At 49.5% G+C, this 26,316-nt stretch overlaps 2 protein-coding genes across 4 annotated transcripts in view; one reads left to right on the top strand and one right to left on the bottom strand.

Annotated features, from left to right (window-relative positions):
- SLC44A2 (solute carrier family 44 member 2 (CTL2 blood group)) overlaps nt 1-3,894 on the bottom strand; it is a 31,761-nt gene extending 27,867 nt beyond the window's left edge. The window contains exon 1 of the mRNA XM_068981350.1: nt 3,786-3,894. Within this exon, the coding sequence (XP_068837451.1) occupies nt 3,786-3,816 (31 nt within the window). The 5' untranslated portion in view covers nt 3,817-3,894. The remainder of the gene's footprint in view (nt 1-3,785) is intronic.
- Nucleotides 3,895-15,573: 11,679 nt separating this feature from the next.
- AP1M2 (adaptor related protein complex 1 subunit mu 2) lies at nt 15,574-26,116 on the top strand. 3 transcript variants are annotated; one of them, XM_068980456.1, is made up of 12 exons: nt 15,574-15,615; nt 16,847-17,003; nt 17,201-17,268; nt 19,277-19,407; nt 19,519-19,666; nt 19,772-19,898; nt 20,591-20,733; nt 20,814-20,885; nt 23,435-23,593; nt 24,160-24,285; nt 25,334-25,409; nt 25,839-26,116. In XM_068980456.1, exons 1-12 carry the CDS (start codon nt 15,574-15,576, stop codon nt 25,859-25,861), a joined length of 1,272 nt encoding a protein of 423 aa, XP_068836557.1. In that variant the 3' UTR covers nt 25,862-26,116. The 3 variants fall into 3 exon arrangements, with proteins under 3 accessions (XP_068836557.1, XP_068836558.1, XP_068836556.1); XM_068980457.1 differs by having other exon boundaries at nt 20,585-20,733; XM_068980455.1 differs by having other exon boundaries at nt 19,519-19,898.
- The last annotated feature ends 200 nt before the right edge of the window (nt 26,117-26,316 follow it).

The raw sequence follows: 26,316 nt of genomic DNA, 5'->3' as shown, positions 1-26,316 counted from the left end.
ACTGACTGGGAAGCGGCAGGAGATACCTTCCTTATCAGGAAAGAAGGGTCTTATCAGAGATCTGCACATTTTTTCCTAAGGGCAAGGTGTTAAAGATTTTAGTCTTTCTGGTTAGTATATTGCCTCTCTCACATATTCTTCTTCTTTTAAGAACCACTTAAAAATATAAGAGCCATTCTTAGTCCTTGGGCTTCCCTTGTAGCTCAGTTGGTAAAGAATCTGCCTGCAAGGCAGGGTTTGATTCCTGGGTTGGGCAGATACCCTGGAGAAGGAAATAGCAATCCACTCCAGTATTCTTTTTTTTTTTTTTAATATTAATTTATTTATTTGGTTGTGCTGGCTCTTAGTTGCAGGATCTTTGATCTTCATTGCCGCAGGCAAGATCTTTAGTTGGGGCTTATGAACTAGCTTCCCTGGTGGCTCAGAGGATAAAGCGTCTGCCTGCAATACGGGAGACTCAGGTTTGATCCCTGGGTTGGGAAGATCCCCTGGAGAAGGAAATGGCAACCCACTCCAGTATTCTTGCCTGGAGAATCCCATGGACAGAGGAGCCTGGCGGTCTACAGTCCACAGGGTCGCAAGGAGTCGGACATGACTGAGCGACTTCACTTTCACTTTCACTTTATGAACTCTTAGTTGCGGCATGTGGGATCTAGTTCCCTGGCCAGGGATTGAACCCAGGCCTCCTAAACTGGGAACATGGAGTCTTAGCCACTGGACCACCAGGAAAGTCCCCACTTCAGTATTCTTGCCTGGAGAATCCCATGGACAGAGGAGCCTGGCAGGCTATATGGGGTCACAAGAGCTGGACACAACTTAGAGACCAAACCACCACCGGATGCCTGAAGGAAGTGTAATGTGGGGGCTGGAGAAGAAGAATGCTTTCTTAATAAAGCTCTCATCTTCTGTCTTTTGAACCACGTGAATGTATTATCACTTCCTCCAAAAAAGGTATAATTAACAATAACCTCTCCCAACAACATTTTTTAAAGCTCAGATGCCAGAGCCCTCCTACTGGCTGAGTTGAACTCTTTAGCGAATGGGGCTTTGGAATCTGTTTTTAAAACAAGTGCCATGGGCAGCCTTCCCTGGAAGTCCAGTGGTCAAAACTCTGTGCTTCCAATGCAGGGGGAATAGGTTCAATCCCTGGTCAGGGAACTAAAATCCCACCTGCCTTGCAGCGCGGCCAAACAAAACAAACAAACACAAAAACAAGCACTGTGACTTCTTTCTCAGTCCCGCACCCCCATCAGAGTCTATTGTTTTAGGTTCTAGAATATTTTTCCATGCTGCTCATGCCAAGGGTGGGTTGGAAAGGATGGCAGTGAGCCTTGCTGACATCCGTCAGGGACAGGAGCCATTTCCTGGCTTCCTCAGAGATGCTGCCTTCCTCTAGGTATGATGTATAATAGGGAGGAAGCTTTCTGTCCTGCCCAGTCTTATCTAAGTATATGTCCTGACAAAGAGGTTTGCTTCCACATCAGCTCCTAGAAAAATCCACATCCTCAGGATCACCAGTCCCAGAGGCCTCCTGAGTGTCTCCAGATAACCAGGCACTGTGCAAAGCACTTTCACCTGCCAGTACAGTCTGCCCAGCCCGACTAATGAAAATACCAAGTTTCAGAGAGGTCACCAACTCACCTACAGTCACACAGCTTGTATGTATCAGAACCAACCAGGATTTGAGCCTCTATCAGTCTGACATCACCCCCTAAATTCTCAGTGACTGATAGGAAGACGCCAGAGTACAAGGGAAGTATAGGGGACCCATTCTTTCCAAAGCACAATTTCCCAGGGGAAATCTCCCTGTTTTCTGGCAGGGACTTCACAGGGCAGGGCGAGGACCCTAGATTTTTGGTTCTGATGAGAATGAATGACTTACAAACTAAGCAAGAAATCCCCATCATCACGCCCACCCTTCGCAGCCACTTCAAGGAGTCAAATCCTGTGGCCCCTCTGGAGGAGGTGCAGGCCCGGCTGCAAGACCTGTCTCTCATTCTGAAGTCTCCATCTCACACTCCCCTGGACTTCATAGAAAGAAATCATGAAGCAACTGTGTGGTTAATTTGCTGTTCCGTCTGCCTGGACCACACTTTGCTTTAATCTTCCCATGGCTAGCTCAGTCTCCAGCCGTTGGTCACCTAAAATAATCCCAGATGATTCTGCCCCAAATACACACACACACACACACACACACACACACGCATACACAAAGACAGACACACACACACAATGTCCTGTTCATTGCCTCACAAAGCATACAACAACCTAAAATTACTTATTTATTCAAGAATTTTTCCACTCTGTTCACTGCTGTATTCTGTGTCTAGACACTGCCTGAAAAAAGGATGCTCAACACATACTTGTCGATGGAATGTGTTTCTAATGCCCAGCACAAGGTCTGTTGGACACATAAGTCCCCTGTCTCTGGTGTGGTCCTGGCAGGTCTATGGCTGGCTCCCTTTGGCCAAATACCGGGTGAATCACATTATTGTCCCCTCTGTCCCCAGGCTCGCCTCCCAGAGACCAAAGATACCAAAGGTGCTGCCCACAGACAGGCAGGACCCCAGGTGGAGAATTCCAGATCAGAGAAAGCCAGCCACACCCAAGGGACAGACGGCACTGGGCAGCCATGGGGTCTGGGGCTTGGGCCAAAGCCAAGAGTGAGGGGGCCCCTCAGGAGGTCGGGGCTGCCAGCTTCAAGCAGGGAAGGGAGTGGCTGGGCAGTTGCCAGGCTCTTGGCTGGGCTGGGCAGGGACAGCCGTGTCTATCTGTCTGTCTGTGCAGCCTCTGGAGGCCGCAGTGCCTGAGGGGAGGGAGGCACAGCTCTACTCGGCTTGTTTTTCTTGATTATTTTTAAGTGGTTTCCGGCCCCCTCCCCAAGGCCCTTGGGTCTCTCACAGTTTCCAGGAAGTTTCGGTTACACAAGGAGAGGTGGCAGAGCCCCTTTACCCCAGGGCAGTGTCACGTGGGGCGTGTGACCAGCTGGGCTCTGGGGACCCAAAAATGGAGAAGAGAAAAGAGAAACTGAGGACTACACACCCCTCCGTGGGAACCTGGGGAAGGGAAGCACCACAGGGCGTGGGTGGGGAGGAAGCCTCATCATTGCCCCATTCCACTGACCCAGAGGCTAAGGCCGCCCTCAGAAGTTGGTACCTGTCGCGGGGACCCCTTCCAAAGGCGAGCCAGGCCCCCGGCCTCTGGCACAGGGCAGGGAAAGTTTCTCAATTGTTTCCTGCTTCCTTCCTGCCCCTTCGCCGGTGGCGCCCCTATTTCCGCCCTTCCCAGACGGCGGGCGAGACCCGATGGGTTCCCATCCCAGGACTTGGTCCGCAGAGACCTGCCTCAGTTTCCCCATCTGACCGAAAGCCCAGAACGGTTACTTCTAAGGGCGTGTGAGCCGGAGGAAGCAGTGCAGAAAGAGAATTGGAAGAGGAGGGGGATCTAGAGGGAGGCTGGGGCCCTGGTCCTTTTCTGAGCCCCGATCGCCGTGCCTCCCCTCCCCCGCCCTGCATCCGAGCCGCCCAGATAACGGGACCTCCCCAAGCGGAGCATGCGCCATGCGTCCCCGCCGATCACCCGGAGGGGTAGCAGGGGCTCCCGAGAGGGGACGCCGGGCGACCAGGCGGGAGCAGGGGGTGGTGGGCTCGGCGCAGAGCAGGATGCAAGGCCGGGAAGCAGGAGGAGGCCCTTAGCTGCAGCGCGGGTGTTTAAGATCTCGGATGTCCCTTTCCCAAGGCCCCCCAACTCATCAGAAGCGGACGCGGGCCAGAGGCAACTCCTACCATAGGATCCGTCCTTCCGCTCGTCCACCATGGCCGCGGCGGGCGGGGAGGGGTGTCCGGGCCAGCGCGACCCCAGCCCGGTCGGGCTGGAGGCTCCGCGGGCTGCAGCTCCCCGCCCAGGGCCCGGCCCCGCCCCTCCCATCGGTCAGCCCCTCGCACTCCCACCAATAGGAGCCCCGAGAGGGAGGGGGCGGGACCCGGGGCGGGGCGGGGGCGGGCTCGAGAAGGGGTGGGGCCCCAACCTTTGTTTTCCATCTGGGATCCTGCGAGACCCCCTTGGTCCCTTTAGTGGGCTAGCGGCAGACGTCATTCATGCAGTCACCTATCCAACCATTCAATCGCCAAATAGATACTGAACATCAACTGTGTGCCAGTGAACAGACGAAAAGATGCATGTTTTTCATACATCAGATTGGCAAGAACTTTAGAGTTTGATAACATCAAGTGTGTAGACAAAGCTATGCTTTTTCCTCTAGTCGTGTACGGATGTGAGAGCTGGACCATCAAGAAGGCTGAGCGCCGAAGAATTGATGCTTTTGAACTGTGGTGTTGGAGAAGACTCTTGAGAGTCCCTTGGACTGCAAGGAGATCCAACCAGTCAATCCTAAAGGAGATCAACACTGACTATTCTTTGGAAGGATTGATGCTGAAGCTGAAGCTCCAATACTTTGGCCACCCGATGTGAAGAGCCGATACGTTGGAAAAAAACCCTGATGCTGGGAAAGATTGAGGGCAGGAGGAGAAGAGGACAAGATGGCTGGACAGCATCACAGACTCAATGGACATGAGTTTGAGCAAGCTCCCAGGGACCGTGAAGGACAGGGAAGCCTGGCGTCCATGGGGTCGAAAAGAGTCAGACACAACTGAGTGACAACAACATCAAGGGAGGTGATCTGATGCTGTGGGTCTGAATGTTCTCTAGCAAAAAGATTAAATCCAAACTGCGCTCACTCTGTACAATTCCTCTCTGTCACTGACCCTAGAGAAACCATAGCATGTATGTGCACAGGCAGTTAGTGCCAGAAGGTATTGCCTGCAGCTTTGAACATTCTTGTATAAAATGGGGGAGAATGTGTGTGTCCACCAGTAGAGCAGAGCATGCAAACCCAGCGGTGTGCTCACAGAAGCGGGCAGCATTCAACGGATACAAACAATACAGTCGGGCTTCCCAAGGGGTTAAGAATCCACCTTGCAATGCAAGGGACACCCAGTTCAATCCCTGGTCCTGGAAGGTCCCACGTGTTTTGGAGCAGCCATTCCCGTGCACCACAACTACTGAGCCAGTGCTCTAGAGCCCTGGAACCGCAACTACTGAGCCCACACGCTGCAACTGCTAAAGCCCGAGCATTTAGAGCCCGCGCTCTGCAACAAGAGAATCCACCTCACGTGAAGCCTGTGTGGGGCAACTAGAGGAAGGCTGCATGCAGCAGCAGTGAACCAGCACAGCCAAAAATAAATAAATAGATCTAAAAAAAAAAAAAAGGCAGCAAAGAAAAGGAAACAGGTCGTCAGGGAAATGCACATTAAAACTTGATAATACGAAACTACACACCCACCAGAATAGCTAAAACTCAAAAGACAGACGGTACCAAGTGTTGGTGAGTATCTGAAGCAAACGGTGGCTCTCCTACACTACTGGTGGGGGTGTAACATGGCACAACCACTTGGGGAAAAACCTGGTGGTTTCTTATAAATGAGCACCTACAGTGCGATGCACATATTTACTCCTAAGTATTTACCCAAGAAAAATAAAACTGAAACCACTCACAAAAAAAGGCTAGACCTGCAAAAATGTGTATGCAAATGTTCACAGGAGTTCTGTAATAGCTTTATTCATAATGGCCCCGAGCTTAAAGCAGCCCAATGGTCCATACCACAGAAGACTCCTCAGCAAGAAAAAGGAATGAATTATTATTGGAAAGTGCAACATCATGGATGAATTTTTAAAACGGGCGAGGGAGAGAGGCTTTCCTGGTGGCTCAGTGGTAAAGAATTCGCCTGCCAATGCAAGAGACACAGGTTCGATCTCTGGTCAGGGAATACCCCACATAGTGTGAAGCAACAAAGCCTGTGCGCCTCAACTACTAAGCCTGTGTTCTAGAGCTGGGGAGCCACGACTACTGAGCCCACGTGCCCCAACTACTGAAGCCTGTGCGCCTAGAACCTGTGTTGCACAGCAAGAGAAGCCACCACAGTGAGAAACCCATGCACCACAACTGGGGCGTAGCTCCTGCTTGCCACAACTAGAGAAACGTCTGCACAGCAAAGAAGACCCCGAACAACCAAAAATAAATAGATGAATAAAATTATATGTATACATAATACACACACACACAGATATAAAACCATTATGCCCCAGTGAAAAAGGCCAGAGACTTCGCTATGAAGTCCTAGGACAGGCACAGCTAATCGATCTATGGCTACAAAACATGGACCAGAGGTGGCCTTTGTGGTTGTTAGTGACTGGCAGAAAGGGTCAAAGGGTGAGTCAGAAACAGGACTGCAGACTGCGGTTTACCAGGTGGGTTCAGTTCTTCACAGTTACTTGACATTTGCCCTTTCTTAATAGCTGTTACATTTTAAAAGTGGAAAATATCTCAGCAGTTTAAGAAAGAAGGCGGTGGCCCTGCAGATTAGTACAAGAGTGGAGCTTAGTCAGTATAAGGCATGGTATTATGTACATGAAATCTTTATTACCTTTTTCCAGTTGGGGAAAGTGACCATATGAAGTCGCTCACTCAGGTCTGACTCTTTGCGATCCCATGGACTGTAACCTACCAGGCTCCTCTGTCCATGGGATTTTACAGGCACGAGTACTGGAGTGAGTTGCCATTGCCTTCTGCAGGGGATCCTCCCAACCCAGGGGTCAAACCCGGGTCTCCTGCATTGCAGGAGGACGCCTTACCGTCTGAGCCATTAGGGAAGCCTGGTGGAAAAGTGACAGGGGAAAGTGACAGAGAGAGATTAATCCGTTTATGAAGTGTTTTGTTACTCCTTGCAACCATTGGAGAAGAAAATGGCAACCCACTCCAGTGTTCTTGCCTGGAAAATCCCAGGGATGGCGGAGCCTGGTGGGCTCTCGTCTATGGGGTCGCACAGAGTCGGACACGACTGAAGCAACTTAGCAGCAGCAGCAGCAGCAGCAACCATTTTCCAGTTGCAGAAAATGACACAGAGAGGGTAAGTAATTTACCCGCAGACACAAAGTTAGTGAGCCCTGAGCTGAACAAGAATTTCAGTCCAAAAAAAAAAAAAAAAAGAATTTCAGTCCACACACTCCACACCCCTCAGCTGTAACCCTGCAGAGCAGTTGGGGAGGGTTTCAGGTCCTATCAGAGAGTATAAATACCAAGTTGTGTTTAGTATGGTATGTGGAGGAGAAAGAGATAGAGATACCTCAAACAGATACACATGAAATAGATTAATAACAGAATAGTAATAACAGAAAGAGATTTCAACAAGATAGAGGTTATCAGAAGGATCAGGACGGGAGGGAGGAAGCAAAGGGGATTTTTTTTCCTGATCTATCATTTGAAGTGTCCAGTCCAGTGGGATTAAGTATATTCACATGTTGCAACAACATTACCGCCATCCATTTCCTGAGCTCTTTTTTTCTTTTTTGAAATGGAAACTACCCTCCCCCACCTGATCCATAAGCAATAACTTCCCACCCACTTCAGCTGCCCCGGCACTCACCATTCTACTTTCTCTCTCTAAGAATTTGACTCCTTTTGCAACAGCCTGTAGGTGGAATCAGAAGGTATGAGATTTTATATGATATATATATACATATATATGTATATGTATATATATATATATATATAACCACCATAGAAGTTTTTTAAATTATTTCATTTATTTACTTATTTATTTTGGCTGTGTGGGCTTGTGGCGAGCTGGGGTTTGCTCTTGTTTCACACATGGGGCTTCTCATTGTGGTGGGTTCTCATAGCTCCAGACTCTGGAGCACAGGCTCAATAGCCCTGGGACGCTGGATTAGTTGCTCTTCGCATGCGGGGTCTTCCTGAATCAGGGATGGAACCCACGTCTCCTGCATTGGCAGGTGGATTCTTTACCACCGAGCCACCAGGGAAGCCCCACAATAAAAGTTTTTAAACAGATGTTTAAGAATACGGTGTGACACAGCTATGCTGGGAGAGACACAGGAGACTTGGAAAAGTGCAAGGGAGGAACCTGACCTAGATGGGGTTGGGGGAGAAGGTCAGGAAGGGCTTCTGAAGAGAAGACCTAAGAGCTGAGTGAGAACTCAGTGGAGAAAGCAAGATGGGTAGGCATCATGCATTAAGCTGTCATGGGCTAGAGGAAGACAAAGAAAGAGGGGAAATGAAATTAAGTACGTCAGTGTGTCTGAGTCTGTGAGTTCAAGCATGCTTCGTGGGAGAGGTCAACAGGGGTCAAACCTTACCACGCAGGACAGCTTGAGAGCAATGGGGAGCCATGGCTGATGCAAGGGTGAGGGAGGGCCAAAGAAGCTGTGAGTATCAGGGAGATCCCTTTAGTGCTGTGGATAAGGAGTTAAGGGGGTGACTGGGCAATGCTATGACAGACCTAGAAATGAGAGACATCACTATGCTGACAAAGATCCGCATAGTTAAAGCTATGGTTCTTCCAGTAGTCACTTATGGATGTGAGAGTTGGACCATAAAGAAAGTTGAGCACCGAAGAATTGATGCTTTTAAACTGTGGTGCTGGAGAAGACTCTTAAGAGTCCCTTGGACAGCAAGGAGATTAAACCAGTCAATCCTAAAGGAAATCAACCCTGAATATTCATTGGAAGGACTGATCCTAAAGCTGAAGCTCCGATCCTTTGGCCACCTGATATGAAGAGCCGATCATTGGAAAGATCCTGATGCTGTGAAAGATTGAGGGCAGGAGGAGAAGGGGGTGACAGAGGATGAGATGGATGGATGGCATCACAGACTTAATGGACATGAGACTGAGCAAACTCTGGGAGAGAGTGGAGGACAGAGAAGCCTGGCATGCTACTATCCACGGAGTCACAAAGAGTCAGACACAATTTAGTGACTGAACCACAAAGAGGCAGGATGCTCGTAGGCTTTTAGAAGGAACTAGGGCAGGGCCCCAGGCTCTGGGGACAGCGGAGGTTGCAGCTGCTGCAGGGTGGTTCGGCAAACAGAGCTGCTCTGTTCTCTGACTCCACTGAGGCTTTTGGGCTCATGAATTTTTCAGCCAAACAGACCTTGAGTTTCAGATTCCAGGGCGCTGGGCCCAGGCTTCTGGGTTCTGTTTACTGCCTGAAAACATCTGAGGGCCCTAGGAGAAGGGTCCTTGCAAGGTTCAGTGATGCCCGGGCTGGGGCGAGGGCGTGACAAGTCCTCAGTCTACCAAGGTCACCTGAGCAAGGGGCTGTGTGCTCAGTTGCTTCAGTTGCGACCCCATGGACCGCATCTCTTCAGGCTCCTCTGTCCATGGGATTTTCCTGGCAAGAACACTGGAGCAAAGGGCTGGTAGGAGTGAAACAGATTGGTGATTGGTGTCGTTTGGGGCCAGGGGGCTCCGAAGAGCTCTGGTACCACGGTCCTTCACGTCTCAGCATAGAAAGAATTCAGCAAGTGGCAAAGTGATAGATAAGGGATTTATTAGTAGAGTAGGATACCTGTGAGATTTACAAGCAGGTAGGTGAGGGGATGCCATGCCCTGAGAACTTAATGGGCTACAGTTTTTATGATCAAAGGAAAAGTGGGGACATGGAGAAGAATTTCTTTATCTTTCTTGAGTAAATGTCATGCTTCTATCATCAGTTCTTCCTTCAGGTTGAGCAGGGGAGTTTTTTTTTTTGTCCCTACACGGTCAAGTCTGGCTTCCCAGGTGGCTCAGTGGTAAAGAATCCTCCTGCCAGTGCAGGAGATGTAAGAGGTTCAATCCCTACGTCAGGAAGATCCCCTGGAGGAGGAAATGGCTACCCGTCCCAGTATTGTTGACTGGAGAATCCCATGGACAGAGGATCCTGGCTGGCTACAGTCCATGGGTCCCGAAGAGTTGGACACAACTGACAACCGAGCATGCACACAAAGACAGGGCCAAGCTGGGTCCACAGATTATTGTTTATTTGTGCAGAGAGCATGTCCTAGGGATAACTGACTTACTGAGCTCACTGGACAGGATGCCGGGCTCATGCCACCATTGTTTTATTGTTTGTGGACATGTCTCGTCCTTCTGTTGCATAAGCAAGTTGTGTGGCTAACCAAGCCCACCTGACTCTGCGGTTAAGCAAACCTGATTTTTTGAGTAATCGTTAATTTACAGGGGTGTCCCATATTTTTCTATTTATAATCCCCCAATGGAATTAGCTATTTAATCATCTACTTTGTCCCTTTGGCTTTCCAGTTGATGCTAGTGGTAGAGAGCCTGCCTGCCAATGTAGGCGACGTAAGAGATGCAGGTTCAATCCTTAGGTCGGAAAGACTGATGAAGCATGCATGCACTTTGTCCCTTTTCTCTGCCCCTATCAGGTACAGAAAGGACAGCTTTCTTTTGGGCAGAGGTGACATAAAACCTAGGGTGGGGCTTTGCACGGGCTAGAATTTCCAGCTCTGTCTCTGCTGGCTGGGGTTGATTTTTGTACAAGTCATTCACTCTTCCTGAGCCTCAGTTTTCTTATCTGTCAAATGGCAACACCAGGTTCCTGAACTCAAAACATTCCCTCCCACTTGAAAGACTTTTAGGGTAGCCCCTGGGTGTGCATGAACATGTGCTTAGACTCTCAGATGTGTCTGACTCTTTGCGACCCCATGGGCTGTAGCCCACAAAGCTCCTCTGTCCATGGGATTTTCCAGGCATGAATACTGGAGGGGGTTGCCATTTCCTCCTCCAGGGGAATCTTCCCCACCCAGGGATGAACCTGCACTCCCATGCCTCCTGCATTGCAGGCGGATTTTTACCAACTGAGTCATAGAGGAAACCAGCCCCTGGGTAAAGTGAGCACCACACAGGGGTTAGCTATTGTCAGTAACAGTAATGCTTGTGTGTGTTACACATAACAGAGCCACTGGATGAGGACTGGGACTCACAACTCAGGTTCCAATTCTGGCCCAGCTCTTGTGCGGCCTTGGGCAAGTGGCTTCAATGCTCTGTGCCTCTGCTTCTTTCTCTGTGAGGGGACATGTGCTCAGCGAGCGACGCCAGAAGCAGTGCATGGCTCTGACAGCTGCGGTCCTCCTCCTTTCCTCAAGTCCCCTGTGGGGACGCCCATCCCACCCTCAGGGGCTGATGAAGACCGGGCTGGGTTTGGCGGAGGAAGCACGACGCCTGGGAGAGCTGAAGGTCGCCCCCTTGTGGCCTTGCAGGAGTCTCCCTCCCTCTGAGGTTGTTCAGCAGCTCAGCCGCGTCCTACTCTTTGCCACCCCATGGACTGCAGCACACTAGGCTTCCCTGTCCTTCACTATCTCCCAGAGTTTGCTCAGTCTCATGTCCACTGAGTCGGTGATGCCATCCAACCATCTCATCCTCTGTCACCCTCTTCTGCTGCCCTCAATCTTGCCCAGCGTCAGGGTTTGTCTAATGAGTCAGCTCTTCACATCAGGTGGCCAAAGTATTGGAGCTTCAGCTTCAGGATCAATCCTTCCAAAGAATATTCAGGCTGATTTCCTTTAGGATGGACTGGTTTAATCTCCTTGCTGTCCAAGGGACTCTCTGTAGAGCAAGATCACTCAAACCCGCCTGAGATTTATTTTCCCTCTCCTCCTCACCCCCAGCCTCACTTTCCCTACCAACAGTCTTGGGGTGGAACCCAGGGTCTGCAATAGCTGATGAGTGGGGGTAGCATAGGTGGTGTGCCAGGCATTGAGTTACGCCCTGGAAGTCAGTGCTGTGCAGCCTGAGGAAGCGGCACTATGGCTTTTATACCCATTTAAAAGAAGGGGAGACTGAGAAACAAGAGGTGCCATTACTAGCCCAATGCCTTACAGCCAACAGCAGAGTCAGGATTCAAACCCAGCCCCTGTAGCCTTACCTGCCATACAGTAAACAGTAATAACAGCAAATAATAGATAATAATAACATGATTGAGTGTTGGCTGTATCCTAGGCACAGTTCCAAGCATCACGTTGCATGTCATCACTCAGTCGAGCGAGCTGCACTCTAATCTTGTTAGAAAAGAGCATTTTTTCTTTTATTGTGGTTTTTTTATTGTGTTTTATTTTTTCTTTTTGTCCTCTTCTTTTCAAGACTTAAACAAATTTTTTTTGGTGTATAGTTGATTTACAATATTGTGTTAGTTTCAGGTATACAACAAAGTGATTCAGTTATTCATATACATATATTCAGTTTTTTTCACATTTATTTCTCATGTAGGTTATCACAGAATATTGAGTAAAGTTCCCTGTGTTAATCAGTAGGTCCTTGTTGGTTTTCTATTTTATATATAGTAGTGTATGTATGTTAATCCCAAATTCCTGATTTATCCCTCCCTATTTTTTTCTATTTTTTACTTATTTTATTCATGTGTGTTTTAATTGAAGTATAGTTGATTTACAATATCATGTTAGTTTCAGGTGTACAGCACAGTGATCCAGTCATTTTATATGTATATATAAAATTTCAGATTCTTTCCCCTTGTCGATTACTACAAAATATTGAATAAAGTTCCCTGTGTTATCCAGTAGGTTCTTGTGAGTTATAGGAAAGCACAGCTTTAACCACATTTCACAGATGTGCAAACTGAGGTCCAGGGAGGGGAAGCCAGGTGCCCGAGGCCCCCAGCTGGCTGCTTGCATACCCAGCACGAGATCTCAAGTGGCAGGCTCCAGAGCTCATGCCCTCAGCAAGCACACACAGCACCACCAACAGAAACAATATTAGCACTAGCTTTGTGCCAGGCTCTTCCACGGGACTTTCTCTTGGGTTGCCCCTGCTCTTAAGAGCATTCTGGAAATTCAGGGATGGGAAGCCCATGAACCCTTAACACACTTAAGGGCTCGGCAAATAGTTGCTGCCAGTAATGTGAACTTTTCATGTCTCCATTTACCCTCAGCCCCTCAGACCTTTCTCAAATGTCAGCTCATTCTCTGATCTCCCTGCCGCACAGTCCCCCATTTGTCCTCCAACACACACAAACACATGCCAACTGCTTGCTTTCGGGGTACCCATTCTCATCAGGAATCGCTTTTTTTTTTTTTTTTGGCTGCATCATGCAGCTTGTGGGATCCGAGTTCCCTGACCAGGGATAGAACCTAGGCCTTTGGCAACAAAGCACAAAGTCTTAACCAGTGAACCACCAGGGAAGTCCCAGGGATCACCTGTTTTGTTTTGTATTTTTTTCCAAGTTGTGTGTCTCTTGCTCTTCCTACATAGAGAGCCTGGAGTGGCTTTGTCTGCATCACCTAGTGCCACAGGTGAAGTGAGAGTCACTCAGTTGTGTCCAACTCTTTGCAGCCCACGGACAGTCCATGGAATTCTCCACTCAATAAATACTCACTCACTGAGTGAACCGTTATCACCATAATAAAAGCAGCGTCCATATGTCCAGTCAAGCACATAGTAAGTGCTCAATAAATGTTGGTTGAGTGAATAATATAACAATTACAGTCATACTAAAGATAACCATTTATCTTTTCAACATTCTGCCGTTGTTGTTCAGTCGCTTAGTCAAGTCTGATCCTTTGCGACCCTATGGACTGCAGCACGCTATCAGTATCTTAATGTCACATAGTAGGAGCTTATAAATATTTTGGAGTGAATAAGAGTAATAATAGGGGATAGAAAAGATGTGCTCCATATATACAATGGAATACTACTCACCCATAAAAAAGTATGAAACTGCCATTTGTGGCACCATGGACTGACCTAGAGATGATCATATTAAATGAAGTAAGTCAGAGAGGGAAAGACAAATGGCATAAGATATCACTTATACGTGGAAGCTAAAGTATGACATAAATAAACACGAAACAGAAACAGACTCACATAGAGAATGGTGTTGCGGTTGCCAAGGGGAAGGAGGGGAGGGAGAGGAAATAGTGGGAGTTTGGGATTAGAAGCAAACTATTATATTTAGAATGGATAAACAACAAGTTCCTACGGTGCAGCACAGAGAGCTATATTCAATATCCTATGATAAACCATGATGGAAAGTATACGAAAAAGAATATATATAGTCTGAAAAAAAAATATATATATAACATATAAAACTGAATCACTTTGCTGTAGAGCAGAAATTAACACAACATTGTAATCAACTCTATTTCAATAAAATAAAAATTTTTAGAAAGAAAACCATTAGGGACTTCCCTGGCAGTCCAGTGGTTATGACCCTGCACTTCCAGTGCAGGGGCTGAGAGCTCAATCTTTGACCAGGGCACTAAGATCCCACATGCTTTGCGATGCAGCCAAAATAAATAAACAAATTTAAAAAAGAAGAACATTGGAGTGTACATCAACAGATGAATGAATACAGAAGATGTGATATATACACAATGGAATACTATTTAGCAGTAAGAAAAGAATGAAATTTTGCCATTTGCAGCAACATGTATGGACTTGGAAGGCATTATGCTGAGTGAAAGAAGTCAGACAGCGAAAGACAAATACTGTGTAATATCACTTATATGTAGAATCTGAAAAATACAACAAACCAATGAATATAACAAAAAAGGCAGCAGACTCACAGATATGGAGAACGAATTAGTGGTTACCAGAGGGTAGGGGAGAGGCAACTTAGAGTGAAAGGGGAGCCACAAACCAGTGGGTGTGAGATAAGTCACAAGGATGTATTGTACAACACAGGAAATATGCCAATATTTTGTAATAACTGTAAATGGAATGAAAGTGTTAGTTGCTCAGTCCTGTCTGACTCTTTGCAACCCTATGGACTGCAGCCCACCAGGTTCCCCTGTCCATGGGATCCTCCAGGCAAGATACTGGAGTGGGTTGTCACTCCCTTCGCCAGGGCATCTTCCCGACCCAGGGATTGAATCCGGGTCTCTCACACTGCAGGCAGATTCTTTACCGTCTGAGCCACCAGGGAGTGTGACCTTTAGAAACTGTATAAAAATTTAAAAGTTAAAAAAAAGTTTTGAAAGAATAACATTAGGAATAACAATAAAAACTACTTGGGGAACTCCCTGCTGGTCCAGTGGTTAAACCTCTGTGCGTCCACTGCAGGGGGAATGGGTTCGATTCCTGATCAGGGAACTAAGATCCCACTTGGCCCACCAAAAAAAAAAAAAAAAAAAGGCAGCTACGTTTTTCTTGCTGAGAGTGTAACTCATAGTTCTTGTCACTGAACGAAAGAATAAATTAATTAGCAAATATTTATGGCATGTATTAATTAATAAATTACACACACATTGAGCACCCAGCACTGGGCCCTGGGGACACAGAAATGAAAAGGACTAAGTCCCTGCTCTGTTGGGGTCGACGTTGAGTGTGGGAAAGACAGAAGAAACAAGATGAGTGGATGGGTGGATGGATGAATGGTTGGGTGGGTGGATGGATGAATGGATGGAAGGATAGATATTCGGTTCCTTGGAGGGAGAATCGGTTGGTCTGGGGTCTCCGCCCATTCTCACTCCAGGGCGCAAAGGGAAAGTGAGGCGGGGCAGTTGTCACATCTTAAGCTCCGCCCCGCCCCGCCCCCGCAGCGTCTTTCCGTCGGCCGACGGCGCCTCTCACCTGGTGGCCCTCCCCTTTAAGACGCGCTCACCTGGGTCCTCACCTGAGCGCGGGTGCTTCCGCAGGAAGAAGGAAGCGGCGACACCGTCGCCTCCCGGCGCTCCCTCCCCACCCCCCAGGTCCGCCGGCAGCCACCATGTCCGCCTCGGCTGTCTTCATCCTCGACGTCAAGGGCAAGGTGAGGCTGGGTGCAGGGAGTGGGAGGCCGACAGGTGAAGGTTGCTCCCTCTCGGACCCAGGGGGCGGCCCCTCCTTGCAGGCAGCGAGGCCCCGGAAAGCTCTGGGAGCGTGGGAACACCCCTCCCCCAATTCCTGCGACTCCCGCCTCGAACCCCACCTCCACTTTTACTAGCGGCGTGTCTGAGGGAAGGGGCTTCCCCTCTCTGAGCCTCAGTCTCCCTGTCTGTACAAATGGGAATAACAGAGGTCCCCACCCAAGAAGAATTAATACAGCCGTATGCAGTGTGTACCACTTAGTACAGTGACCCTGCTGCAAGCATTAGGCGTTCAAGCAATTGAAATTATTATTTCTATCACTGTCGTCATCCACTGTACTGATATTTGGGGAAGAAAGCCGGGGCAGAAGACCATAGTTCCCCTGTGGGGCTGCCTTGTCTCTTTCTGGCGCCCCCTCCCATTCATTTTGTTCTGTCTGGGGTGGGTTGCCCTGACCTCCAGGAGATCTTCAGGGCCCAGGGATCGAACCTGCATCTCTTTGGTCTCCTGCATTGCCAGGTGGGTTCTTTACCAGTAATGCCACCTGGGAAACCCAGCAATAGTAACGGTGGTGATGAGAATAATATTCCTGATAATAAACATAGTAAGGGCTAAGATGTGTGAGCACCGGCTGGGTACCCGCTTCCTTCTAAACACTGGACTAAACAACTCCCTTACGTAAATATTATTAAAATTAACCACTTACTGCCTGCCAGGCAGAGCTATATGAGCTATGAGTGATAAATGGATATAATCATCTTTCTTTTCTTTTTTCCTCTCTCTTTCTTTTCTTTCATCACCCCTACCCCGCTGATTTGATGCCTCTGAAACCTTGCTCAAGAGCAGGAATTCTGGAGCCAGGGCGTGTTGGCTCAATTCCCAGCTTCCTTGCTGGCTATGGACCGGGTCCATACCTCAGTTTCTCCATGTGTAAAATGGAGATGGTGACAATGACATAAGTAAGCAGACGTCCAGGTTTAGCAGAGCACGGCTGAGGTGTCAGTGAGGGCTCTAGACACTCTGGCTGTCACTGCCACGAGCCCATTCTGCAGAGGAAACCGACATGCCGAGAGGCAGAGCCTTGTCCATGTCCCCTCAACCAGCAAGTAGGGTCAGAACCTGGCACTCTGATGCCCCTGGGGGGAAGGTCCCTGGATCCCAGCAATGACCAGACCTTCTCTGCTCATCTTCAGCCCCTGATCAGCCGCAACTACAAGGGTGATGTGGCTATGAGCGAGATCGATCACTTCATGCCTCTGCTCATGCAGCGGGAGGAGGAAGGCGCCCTGACCCCACTGCTGAGTCACGGACGGGTCCACTTCCTGTGGATCAAATACAGCAACCTCTACTGTATCCAGCCACGGGTGGGTCCCTGGCGGCCTGGGGTGGTGGCATCTCAGGCCCAGAGATGATGGGCTGGGACGAGAGGTGCGTGACATAGCAGTGGCTCAGGTTGGAGAGTGGGAGCGGACAGGGTGGCGTTTCCAGGTCTACGCTCCATTGGAACTCTCCAAAATGCTGCCTTTCCTTAACCTCGCTGCCTGCAGTGGTGGCCACCACATTGAAGAATGCCAACGCCTCCCTCGTGTATTCCTTCCTCTACAAGATAGTGGAGGTAGGTTCTGGCCTTCTATTGGTCGGCTCGTCTGTCTGTCCACCTGTCTTGCCCGCCTCTTTCGGGATCCATCCCACCTAGAAAGCCTTCCCTGACTTCCCAGGGGGTGCGGCCATCAAAGGGGGTGCCACCATCACTCTGTTCTCATCAGCTGTTGTGAGATCAACTCTTCCTATTGGGCAGGAAGCAAGGAAGTCTCCGAGAGGGTGTACTGCTCAAATCTGAACCCGAGGATACTGGGTTCCAGACCCAGCTCTGCTGCTTACTGGCTGTGTGACCTTGGACAAGTTACTTCTCTCTGTGCCTCTAACCTGGGTTTAATCCAGATGGTCCAGTGGTTAAGACCCCATGCTTCTACTGCAAGGGGCTTGAATTCCCTGATCAAGAAATTAGGATCCCACATGCTGCAAGGTACAACCGAAAAAAAAAAAAAAAAAAAGAAATACTATAAGCTAGGTTTAGCCCTGCCTCAGAGTTGTTGTAGAAAATAATTCAATCCAATTCATACCTCTAGAGCACTGAAAACAGTGCTTAGTATACAGTAAGTGCTTAATAAAGGTTTGGTATTATTGTTAGCATTACCACTAATGTCCTATCATATGATCCCATAGTAATCTTTTGACCACTTGCTATGTCATTCTCAATGATTGAGAAAGTACTTTTTTTTTTTCACTGCTCAGAATTTTATTTGGTAAACAAACGATAGTATACCCCCAAGGTGTGAGGGCAGGCTGACCCTGAAGAAGTGGTTGAGAAAGTACTTTTTTTTTTTTTTTGGTCACTTCCTGGCTTACAGGAGGTTAGTTCCCTGACCAGGGATTGAACTCATGCTCTTGGCAGTGAAAGGGTTGAGTCCTAACCACTGCACTGCCGGGGAATTCCCAGAGGGATTTTTGGGATACTTTTCAACAAATAAAGAGATCTGTATTGATTTGTCTCCTCTCTGCCAGGCAGAGGAGGGACACACAGCTGTGTATAAGGCAGGCACGGTTCTGGCCTGTGCTCAGGAGTTAAAGGGCATGAAGGATATTCAAGGGGACATTGTTTTAACCAGTGACTGGGTAGGTGCTAGTCTCACCCTGATACTCACAGGGGTCAAGGGATAGTGGTGGCTTCACCAAGGAGTAAGGCCTGTCACAAGGAGCCTGTGTGAGAGTATCCTGAGCAGTGAGCATAGCATGTGCAAAGGCCCTGAGGTGGAAACAGGAAAGAGGCCACAGAAGCTGGAGCAGGATGAGGGATGGGGTTTCCAGTGTTGGGTGCATGACAGATTCTCTGCTAAGGAGATACTTGCTAATTCCCAGGGGCTCCCATCTGGGGGTCCCCCAAGTCCCAAGGGCCCCTGGATGGAATTCAAGGAATCCAAGAACTTAGATGTATTTCTGTGTAGTGTAACAGTTTTCCTTTGGCATCTTGTGGGGTTATTTTGGTTTGTTTTTGTTTTGACCATGCTGCATGGCTTGGCTTGTGGGATCTTAGTTCCCCAACCAGGGATTGAACCTGGGCCCTCAGCAGTGGAAGCGTGGAGTCCTACCCACTGGAGTGCCAGAGAATTCCCATATTGTGTCTTTTGTGTTGTGTGTGTGTGTATATCTTTTATTTCATGCATTTACAAACCTTATTCTGAGGTGGGTCCATTAACATCACCAGATACACGGCAATCCCATGATTCACACACACACACAAAATTCTGAGTCCCTCTAATCCCTCTTCCAGGAAGTCTTCTTGGACCTCCCTGCCTCTGGGTTCCTACTTCACTTGTTTTCCTCATTATTGCACTCTACACGTTGGATAATATTAGTTCCACTACCTACCTGTCCATTCCCCCTCAAGACTGTTCCAGGAGGGCAGAGAGCTTGTTGGCTTTGTTCACCGTTAATATCCTGACACTGGTACACAGTAGGTACTCAATAGTTGCCTATTGGGTGGCTGGCTGGATGAGTGGGAACCCAGCCCAAGAGTTGCACCAGCCGCATCTCTGTGGGTGTTGGTCTCCTCGCACCCCCAGGTATTCTCTGAATACTTCAAGGAGCTGGAGGAGGAGAGTATCCGAGACAACTTTGTCATCGTCTACGAACTTCTGGATGAGCTCATGGACTTTGGCTTCCCACAGACCACAGACAGCAAAATCCTGCAGGAGTGAGTGGGCCGGGGGTCAGCCACAGGGTGGGGCATGGGTGGAAGAAACCTGGGGAGGGTCAGGGAAGTATCCTTGGGCCTATCTGCTCATCTCCCGGCCCTCCCTGCCAGGTACATCACGCAGCAGGGCAACAAGCTGGAGACGGGCAAGTCACGAGTGCCACCCACTGTCACCAATGCTGTGTCCTGGCGCTCGGAGGGCATTAAGTACAAGAAGAATGAGGTCTTCATCGATGTCATAGAGTCCATTAACCTGCTGGTGAGCCTCCACACCTCTGCCCCACCCTCGCTACAGCCAAGGGCCAGGAGAGGGAGCCCTATGCTTGTTAACCGCCTCCCACATCACCAATGTTTGCATCCCCAGGTCAATGCCAACGGCAGTGTCCTGCTGAGCGAGATCGTGGGCACTATCAAGCTCAAGGTGTTTCTGTCGGGAATGCCAGAGCTGCGGCTGGGCCTCAACGACCGTGTACTCTTCGAGCTCACTGGCCGTAAGTTTCTGGAAGGGGGTGCGAGAGGGAGCCTGAGACCTCACCTCATCTGGGGTGGGTGGTATCTGGAGACCTGCAGTCAATTCTGAAATAGTACTCGCCTGCCCTCTACTGGTCTTGACCAGTACTGCAGCTGCTCGTGGCTTAATGCAAACAACTCTGCTTCATTATTGAGTGCCAGGCACAAGGACATGGCAGAAAAGAAAAAATAATCTCTGCCCTCACGGAGCTGACGTTCTAGTGGGAGTAGGAGACAGAATAGCATTACATTTCTTCCCTGGTGACTCAGACAATAAAGACTCTGCCTGCAATGCAGGAGACCTGGGTTCGATCCCTGGGTTGGGAAGATCCCCTGGGGAAGGGAATGGCTACCCACGCCAGTATTCTTGCCTGGAGAATTCCATGGAGAGAGGAGCCTAGTGGGCTACAGTCCATGGATCACAAAGATTCAGACACAACTGAGCGACTAACACCCACAGGATAACATCCTGACAGCAAGGGCCTGATTCCCTGGGGATCCCAGCTCTGTTCCTGGCCAGCTGGGTGACCCCGGGTGAGCTACTCATCCTCTCTAGGCCTCAGTTTCTTCATCTGTAATATGGGGGTGATCGTAGCAGTAGACAGGGAAGGTAAGGATAAGGACCCTTCCCTGGGCTCCAGTGTCACCCCGCTAACTCGGCTCTGAGTTTCAGGGAGCAAGAACAAGTCTGTGGAGCTGGAGGATGTGAAATTCCACCAGTGCGTGCGGCTCTCTCGCTTTGACAATGACCGCACCATCTCCTTCATCCCACCCGATGGTGACTTTGAGCTCATGTCCTACCGCCTTAGCACCCAGGTGAGGCAGGGTCGAGCCCCTGGCTGGGGGCAAGGGTTGACCCCAGAGCCTTGGAGAACTCCCTCTTCCTCTGTCTGCAGGTCAAGCCACTGATCTGGATTGAATCTGTCATTGAGAAATTCTCACACAGCCGCGTGGAAATCATGGTCAAGGTGGGCCCCCGGGGTAATAATTACAGTGCTCAGATCACCCCTCCTACCCTTTCAGCAGTCTAACCATATCTCCCACCTCCCTCCCCAATCATCACGCCCTTCCAGCCACGCAGGTCTCCTGGCTGGTTCTCAACATGCCAGGCATGGTCCCTGACTATCCCCTCTCCCTGGAGCACTCTGCCCCCAGCCACCCAGATATCCCCCTGGCTCTTCCCTCGCCTCCGTCAGTTCTTTGCTTCAGTGTTACCTCCTCAGAGGAGCCTTCCCTCATTTCTCCACCTCCCTTCTTTGCTCTGTTTTCTTCCCTTATTACTGAACCACCATTGTGTAACACACGATCTGTTTTACTTAATTTACTTAAAAAATATACACTCATACTACTTTATAAATTTACATTTACATTGAAATTTACTTTTTATGAATTTACATTTATATTCATATATGTATATAAACCATAGAGTGTGTTAAAGATCAGTGTTATCATTGTCATACCATATCATCATATCATACCACGCAGCTTAATTGAATGTGCCTGGCTCAACCAGCACCTCTAAACCCCCACCTGCCCCTTGCCCGACCATGGCTCCCCCCGACCCTTGCCCACAGGTGGTCACAATTTGGAAGTCCATGTAAATCGTTTCTTCGCTTTTGTTTGTAATTTTGCCACCGTCATCTGTAACCACAAATACTTCATTCTGCCAGTCTCTGACCTTTATATCCGTGAACTCTTGCTGTATGACTTTTCTGTATAATTTGCCTTCTTCGTGTAATGTCGACTTTTAAGAGGAATCCCAGGACCTGCAGCGCAGGGCATCCATTTCGGTGCCTGTAGACTTTTCCACCAGGAGAATCTTCTGTCCTGTGTTTTGCATGGGTGGTTTTCATTTCTTGGCTTCTCTGGTTCACAATGCCATGGATAGCCCTGTGCATGTCCCCAGTCCCCCAAACAAGAGCTTCTCCAGAACATATAATTAGTCCCTCCCTACCCTTAAAAGTTTTTTTTTCCCAACCTCTTTTTTAATTAAAAAAGTTGGGGGGACGAGGGAGGGCACGCCATACTGCATGTGGGATTTTAGTTCCCTGACCAGGCATTTAACTTGTGCCCTGTGCATCGGGAGTGCAGAGTATTAGCCACGGGATCACCGGGGAAGTCCTTAGCCCCCCTTTACAGATGGGGAAAGAGGCCCAGAAGAACTAAGATGCCATTCATCTAGGAAGGGAGGGGTCACGTTGAACTTGGGGCTGCCTGGCTCAAGAGTCTGTGTTCTCAGATTTAACTTTGCTCCCCAGTCTTAGAGTCTCAGGGGAACTGGTTCATGATGTGGACAGTCGCTGGTGGTGGGGGGGATGGTGTTGGTGCTCCCAAAGTCCCTGTCTCTATAGTCAGGGAGAGGAGAAGGGGCCGCTAAAGCAGGTGCCTTCCTGGGACTTCCGTGGTGGCCAGCAATTAAGACTCTGAAATTCCAGTGTAGAAGACCCGGGATTTGATCCCTGGTCAGAGAGCTAGATCCCACAGGCTGCAACTAAGCCCCAGCACAGCCAAATAAATACTAAAAAGTTGGTGCCTTTCAGAAAGAACATCCCCTGCCCTGTTTGCCTCCAGGTCCTCTGGGCCAATCCTGCCTCTCATATATCCCCACCCCCTGGCACCAGATGATTAAGAGCAGCTATCATGGTGCTAGCTACTGCACATGGACACTTAGAGTCCTTGTGTTAAAAGCTTGCCCATGTCAAAATGGATCTGGATCTAGCTATAATGTAATAACGTATTATCTGCAAGGAGAGCATGTGAGGATTGAGAACACAGGCTCAAGTCAAATCTCTGTGCTGTGCCGGCTACCAGCTACACAACGCAGCCAAAGTGCTCTTTCTCTCTGGGCCTCAGTTTCTTCATCTGTAAAATGGACCTTTGGAATGGCTCCTACTTTAGAAAATTAGTGAGAGGGTTAAGTACTTGGCACAGGGCCCTGCACATGGTAGGGGCTCCATAGATGCCAGCTTTCAAATGAAAACTCGGAAATTCCCTGGTGGTCTCTTGGTTAGGACTCTGAGTTTCCACTACTGGGGACATGGGTTCGATCCCAGACTGGGGAACTAAGATTCTGCACGTTGCAGCACTGCCAAAAAAAAAAAAAAAGAAAATTCTGATAGACTGAGGGTCCCATCCTGGCTTTGCAGGTGTGAGTGTGTGAGTCTTGACCTGGAGCCTTTATTATCTTGTCTGTGAAATGGGCTGAGGTGAGCCTGCCCTAGGAGCTGTTCAAATGAGGGATTACATTTTGAAGCAGGAAAAGGTATATGATACTTTCCAAACGGAAGGTGCCCAAAGCAGAACCGCTGGGGTCTCTTGTGGGTGTGACTCTGCCCCTTGTTGGCTGTGTGTCTCCAGAGAAATGCCTTAATTTCTCTGTGCCTCTGTTCCCTCGTCTGGAAAATGGACAGGATCGTGGTCCCCACTTCTGGGCTCTTGATGAAATGGTGCATGGAAAGGGCTTGGTCTCCATTTGAGTGAATGCACTCTTCACACCCCACGTTCTCTCCACCGACAGGCCAAGGGGCAGTTTAAAAAGCAATCGGTGGCTAACGGCGTAGAGATATCTGTGCCCGTCCCCAGTGACGCCGACTCCCCTCGCTTCAAGACCAGTGTGGGCAGCGCCAAGTATGTACCAGAGAAGAACATGGTTATTTGGAGCATCAAGTCTTTCCCGGTGAGCCTTGGGGATGGGCTGGGGAACTGGAGGGGCCCTTGATGATTGAGGGCGAAGTAGAGAATAAATCAGAGCCACGTATGCATGTACGTGGCTGTCCTTTGCAGACGATAAAACTGGATGATGCTTAAGCTCTCCGCATGGTTAAGCTCTCCTTGTCCTAGGTCTTGAGGAAACCAGCCCTGGGTTCAGATTCCTCACCCTTATTTCTCTGAGCTTCCCAGCCTTGGGGACCCTACTTCCCCTCATGAAGCCTCAGTGTGTCCATCTGTGAAATAGACAGGATCATGCTACCCACATCCTTGGGCTACTGGAGGATTTGGTCTCTCTTTGGGATCTTGGTTGGGGGATGTTCGTCAGCCCCTGGAAAATGGGAGATGATCACCAGAAGGCCCCCAACTAGGCTTTGCTATCAGAAGCTTCGTCTGTGAGTTTTGGCCAGGAGACTTTACTTTCTGGTCTGTCAAATGGGCTGAGAGCAAAGCCTGCCCCCAGGGGGCTGCCATGAGGAGTGGTCTGGGGTATAGGGGCCCTCAGTGTGTCTGATAACCCCCATGTTCCCTCAGGGGGGCAAGGAGTACCTGATGCGTGCCCACTTTGGCCTCCCCAGCGTGGAGAAGGAGGAAGTAGAGGGCCGGCCCCCCATTGGGGTGAAGTTTGAGATCCCCTATTTCACTGTCTCTGGGATCCAGGTGAGGGAAGGGGGCAGGGTGGTTCCTCTTCTTGACCTTGGTGGGTCCCCCTTACTCTCATCTCTTGGCTTGGACCACCTCCGTTCCCTGGCTTGTCTCATCTCCTCCTTTATAATCATTCTTGTTTTTTCCTGGAACAGTGTTGCTTTTTCTTTAAACAAACATTATAATGTCAACTTTTGGGTGTGCTGGGTTTTCATTGTTGTGCGTGAGCTTTCTCTAGTTGCAGTGAGTCGGGGCTATTTTTTTTTAATTGCAGTGGCTTCTCTTGTTGCAGAGCATGGGTTCTGGAGCCCGAGGGTTTGAGTAGTTGCAGAATGCAGGCTCAGTAGTTGCAGAGCACAGGCTTAGTTGTTCCTTGGCATGTGGGATCTTCCTGGACCAAAGAAGATCCCACATGTCGCACATCCCCCAAACCCAAGTCCCCTGCACTGCAGGCAGATTCTTTTTTTCAAAAATGATTTTATTTATTTTTGGGTGGGCTGGGTCTTCACTGCTGCACGGACTTTTCTCTAGTCGTGGTGTGTGGGCTGCTCACCGGTGGCTTCTCTCGTGTAGTGCAGGCTCTAGGGCGCACAGGCTTCAGCAGTTGCAGCACGTGGCCTCACTAATTGCAGCTCCTGGGCTCTAGGGCAGACTCAGTAGTTGTGGCACATGGGCTTAGTTGACCCAGGGCATGTGGGATCCTCCCAGATCGGGGATTGAACCCGTATCTCCTGTGTTGGCAGGCAGATTCTTAACACTGAGCCACCAGGGAAGTCCCACAGTGTTGCTTTTTCTGCTCTCAGCCTGGGTCCCCTTCCCCTCCCCCCTAGTTTTGCCCTGTGCCTAAACTCTTTTAGAACATGCCATCTTTCCCACTGTCCTGGACCACCTGATCTCCCCACACACATACACTGACCTGGTCACATCTTTGCCCTGAGCCTTGTTACTTCATTCCTCCCAAGCTGTGCTTTCTTATTCCCGGAAGTTGTGTTATTTATGTTCCCCTGGCCCCAGGCTGCTCTGTCCCCCCTACCCTGGGCCACCTCCTTTCATCCCTTTCCAGGTCCGATACATGAAGATCATTGAGAAGAGTGGTTACCAGGCCCTGCCCTGGGTCCGCTATATCACCCAGAGTGGCGGTAAGGTGGCCCGGCTCCCTGAGATGACAGTGACAAGGAGATGAATGGGCATGGTCTTGGGGCTTTGAAACATCTTGTCTCAGAGGGCTCTAAAACCGACAGGCGTGGCCCTCAGGTCTATCCTATCTTTGTCAGTGTGCCCTCCCGAGTCTCGGTTTGCCTATCTTTAAAATGGGGACAGTTGCCAGTTCCAGGGTGGTGGTGGTGGGGTTTGGATAAGCAACTGAACACACAGCAGCCCCATCTGTTGCCTGGAGACAGGCATGTTGCTGTGGTTACAGTCGCCATGTTTGAGCCCATCCTTAGCCCTGTTACATACCTGTGGGGTTGATCATGAGCACTGGGGAAGGGGACGGGTTGTGGGTGGGGGTGATGTCCTGTCTCCTTCCCCCAGTTCTGAGGTGGTCCCTGCTCATTGTTTCCCTACAGATTATCAACTTCGTACCAGCTAGAAGGGAGAAGTGGGGGCCTGAACCTGGGCTGTCTTCTCCCCAGGCCCCAACTGCAGCCTCCACTAGAGGAGGGAAGACGGGGTGTGTGTGTGTGAGGGCAGCCCTTGAATTACTGGTTTGTTACTCCCAGCACCTGACTTGCTCCTACCCATTTCCTTTACTGGTAGGCTGGGAGTGATAATCTCCAGCTCTCGGACTCTCACCCCTCCCCCTCCCCCAGTTTTATATGAAGAAATAGAAGAGGGGCTTGAAGTCCCCCTCATGAGTGCCTTTTTGCAGTGACCTGCCTTAGGAGGTGTGGGGAGTCCCTCCTCCACAGCTGCTGAGCCCAGAGGCCCCACTGGCCCATTTCTGAGTTTCAGGATGGCATTAAAAAGATGAATCTGGCTGCTGTTATGTACTTCTTGGCTGGGGCCTGGGGATACCAGAGGTGCCCCTGGGGTGCTGGGATAAGA

This window comes from Capricornis sumatraensis, chromosome 9 (genome assembly GCF_032405125.1).
Source record: "Capricornis sumatraensis isolate serow.1 chromosome 9, serow.2, whole genome shotgun sequence".
NCBI classification, from domain to species: Eukaryota; Metazoa; Chordata; class Mammalia; order Artiodactyla; family Bovidae; genus Capricornis; species Capricornis sumatraensis.
The sequence above is the reverse complement of the archived record's forward strand: the minus strand, read 5'-3'. Positions and strand labels throughout refer to the sequence as shown.

Bases quoted from the DNA above. Each gene is read 5' to 3' on its own strand.
- AP1M2 (XM_068980455.1), top strand. From the start codon at position 15,574: ATGTCCGCCTCGGCTGTCTTCATCCTCGACGTCAAGGGCAAG. The intron at 19,408-19,518 runs GTGAGTGGGCCG...CCTCCCTGCCAG, and splicing joins GACAGCAAAATCCTGCAGGA to GTACATCACGCAGCAGGGCA. The intron at 24,286-25,333 runs GTGAGGGAAGGG...ATCCCTTTCCAG, and splicing joins TCACTGTCTCTGGGATCCAG to GTCCGATACATGAAGATCAT.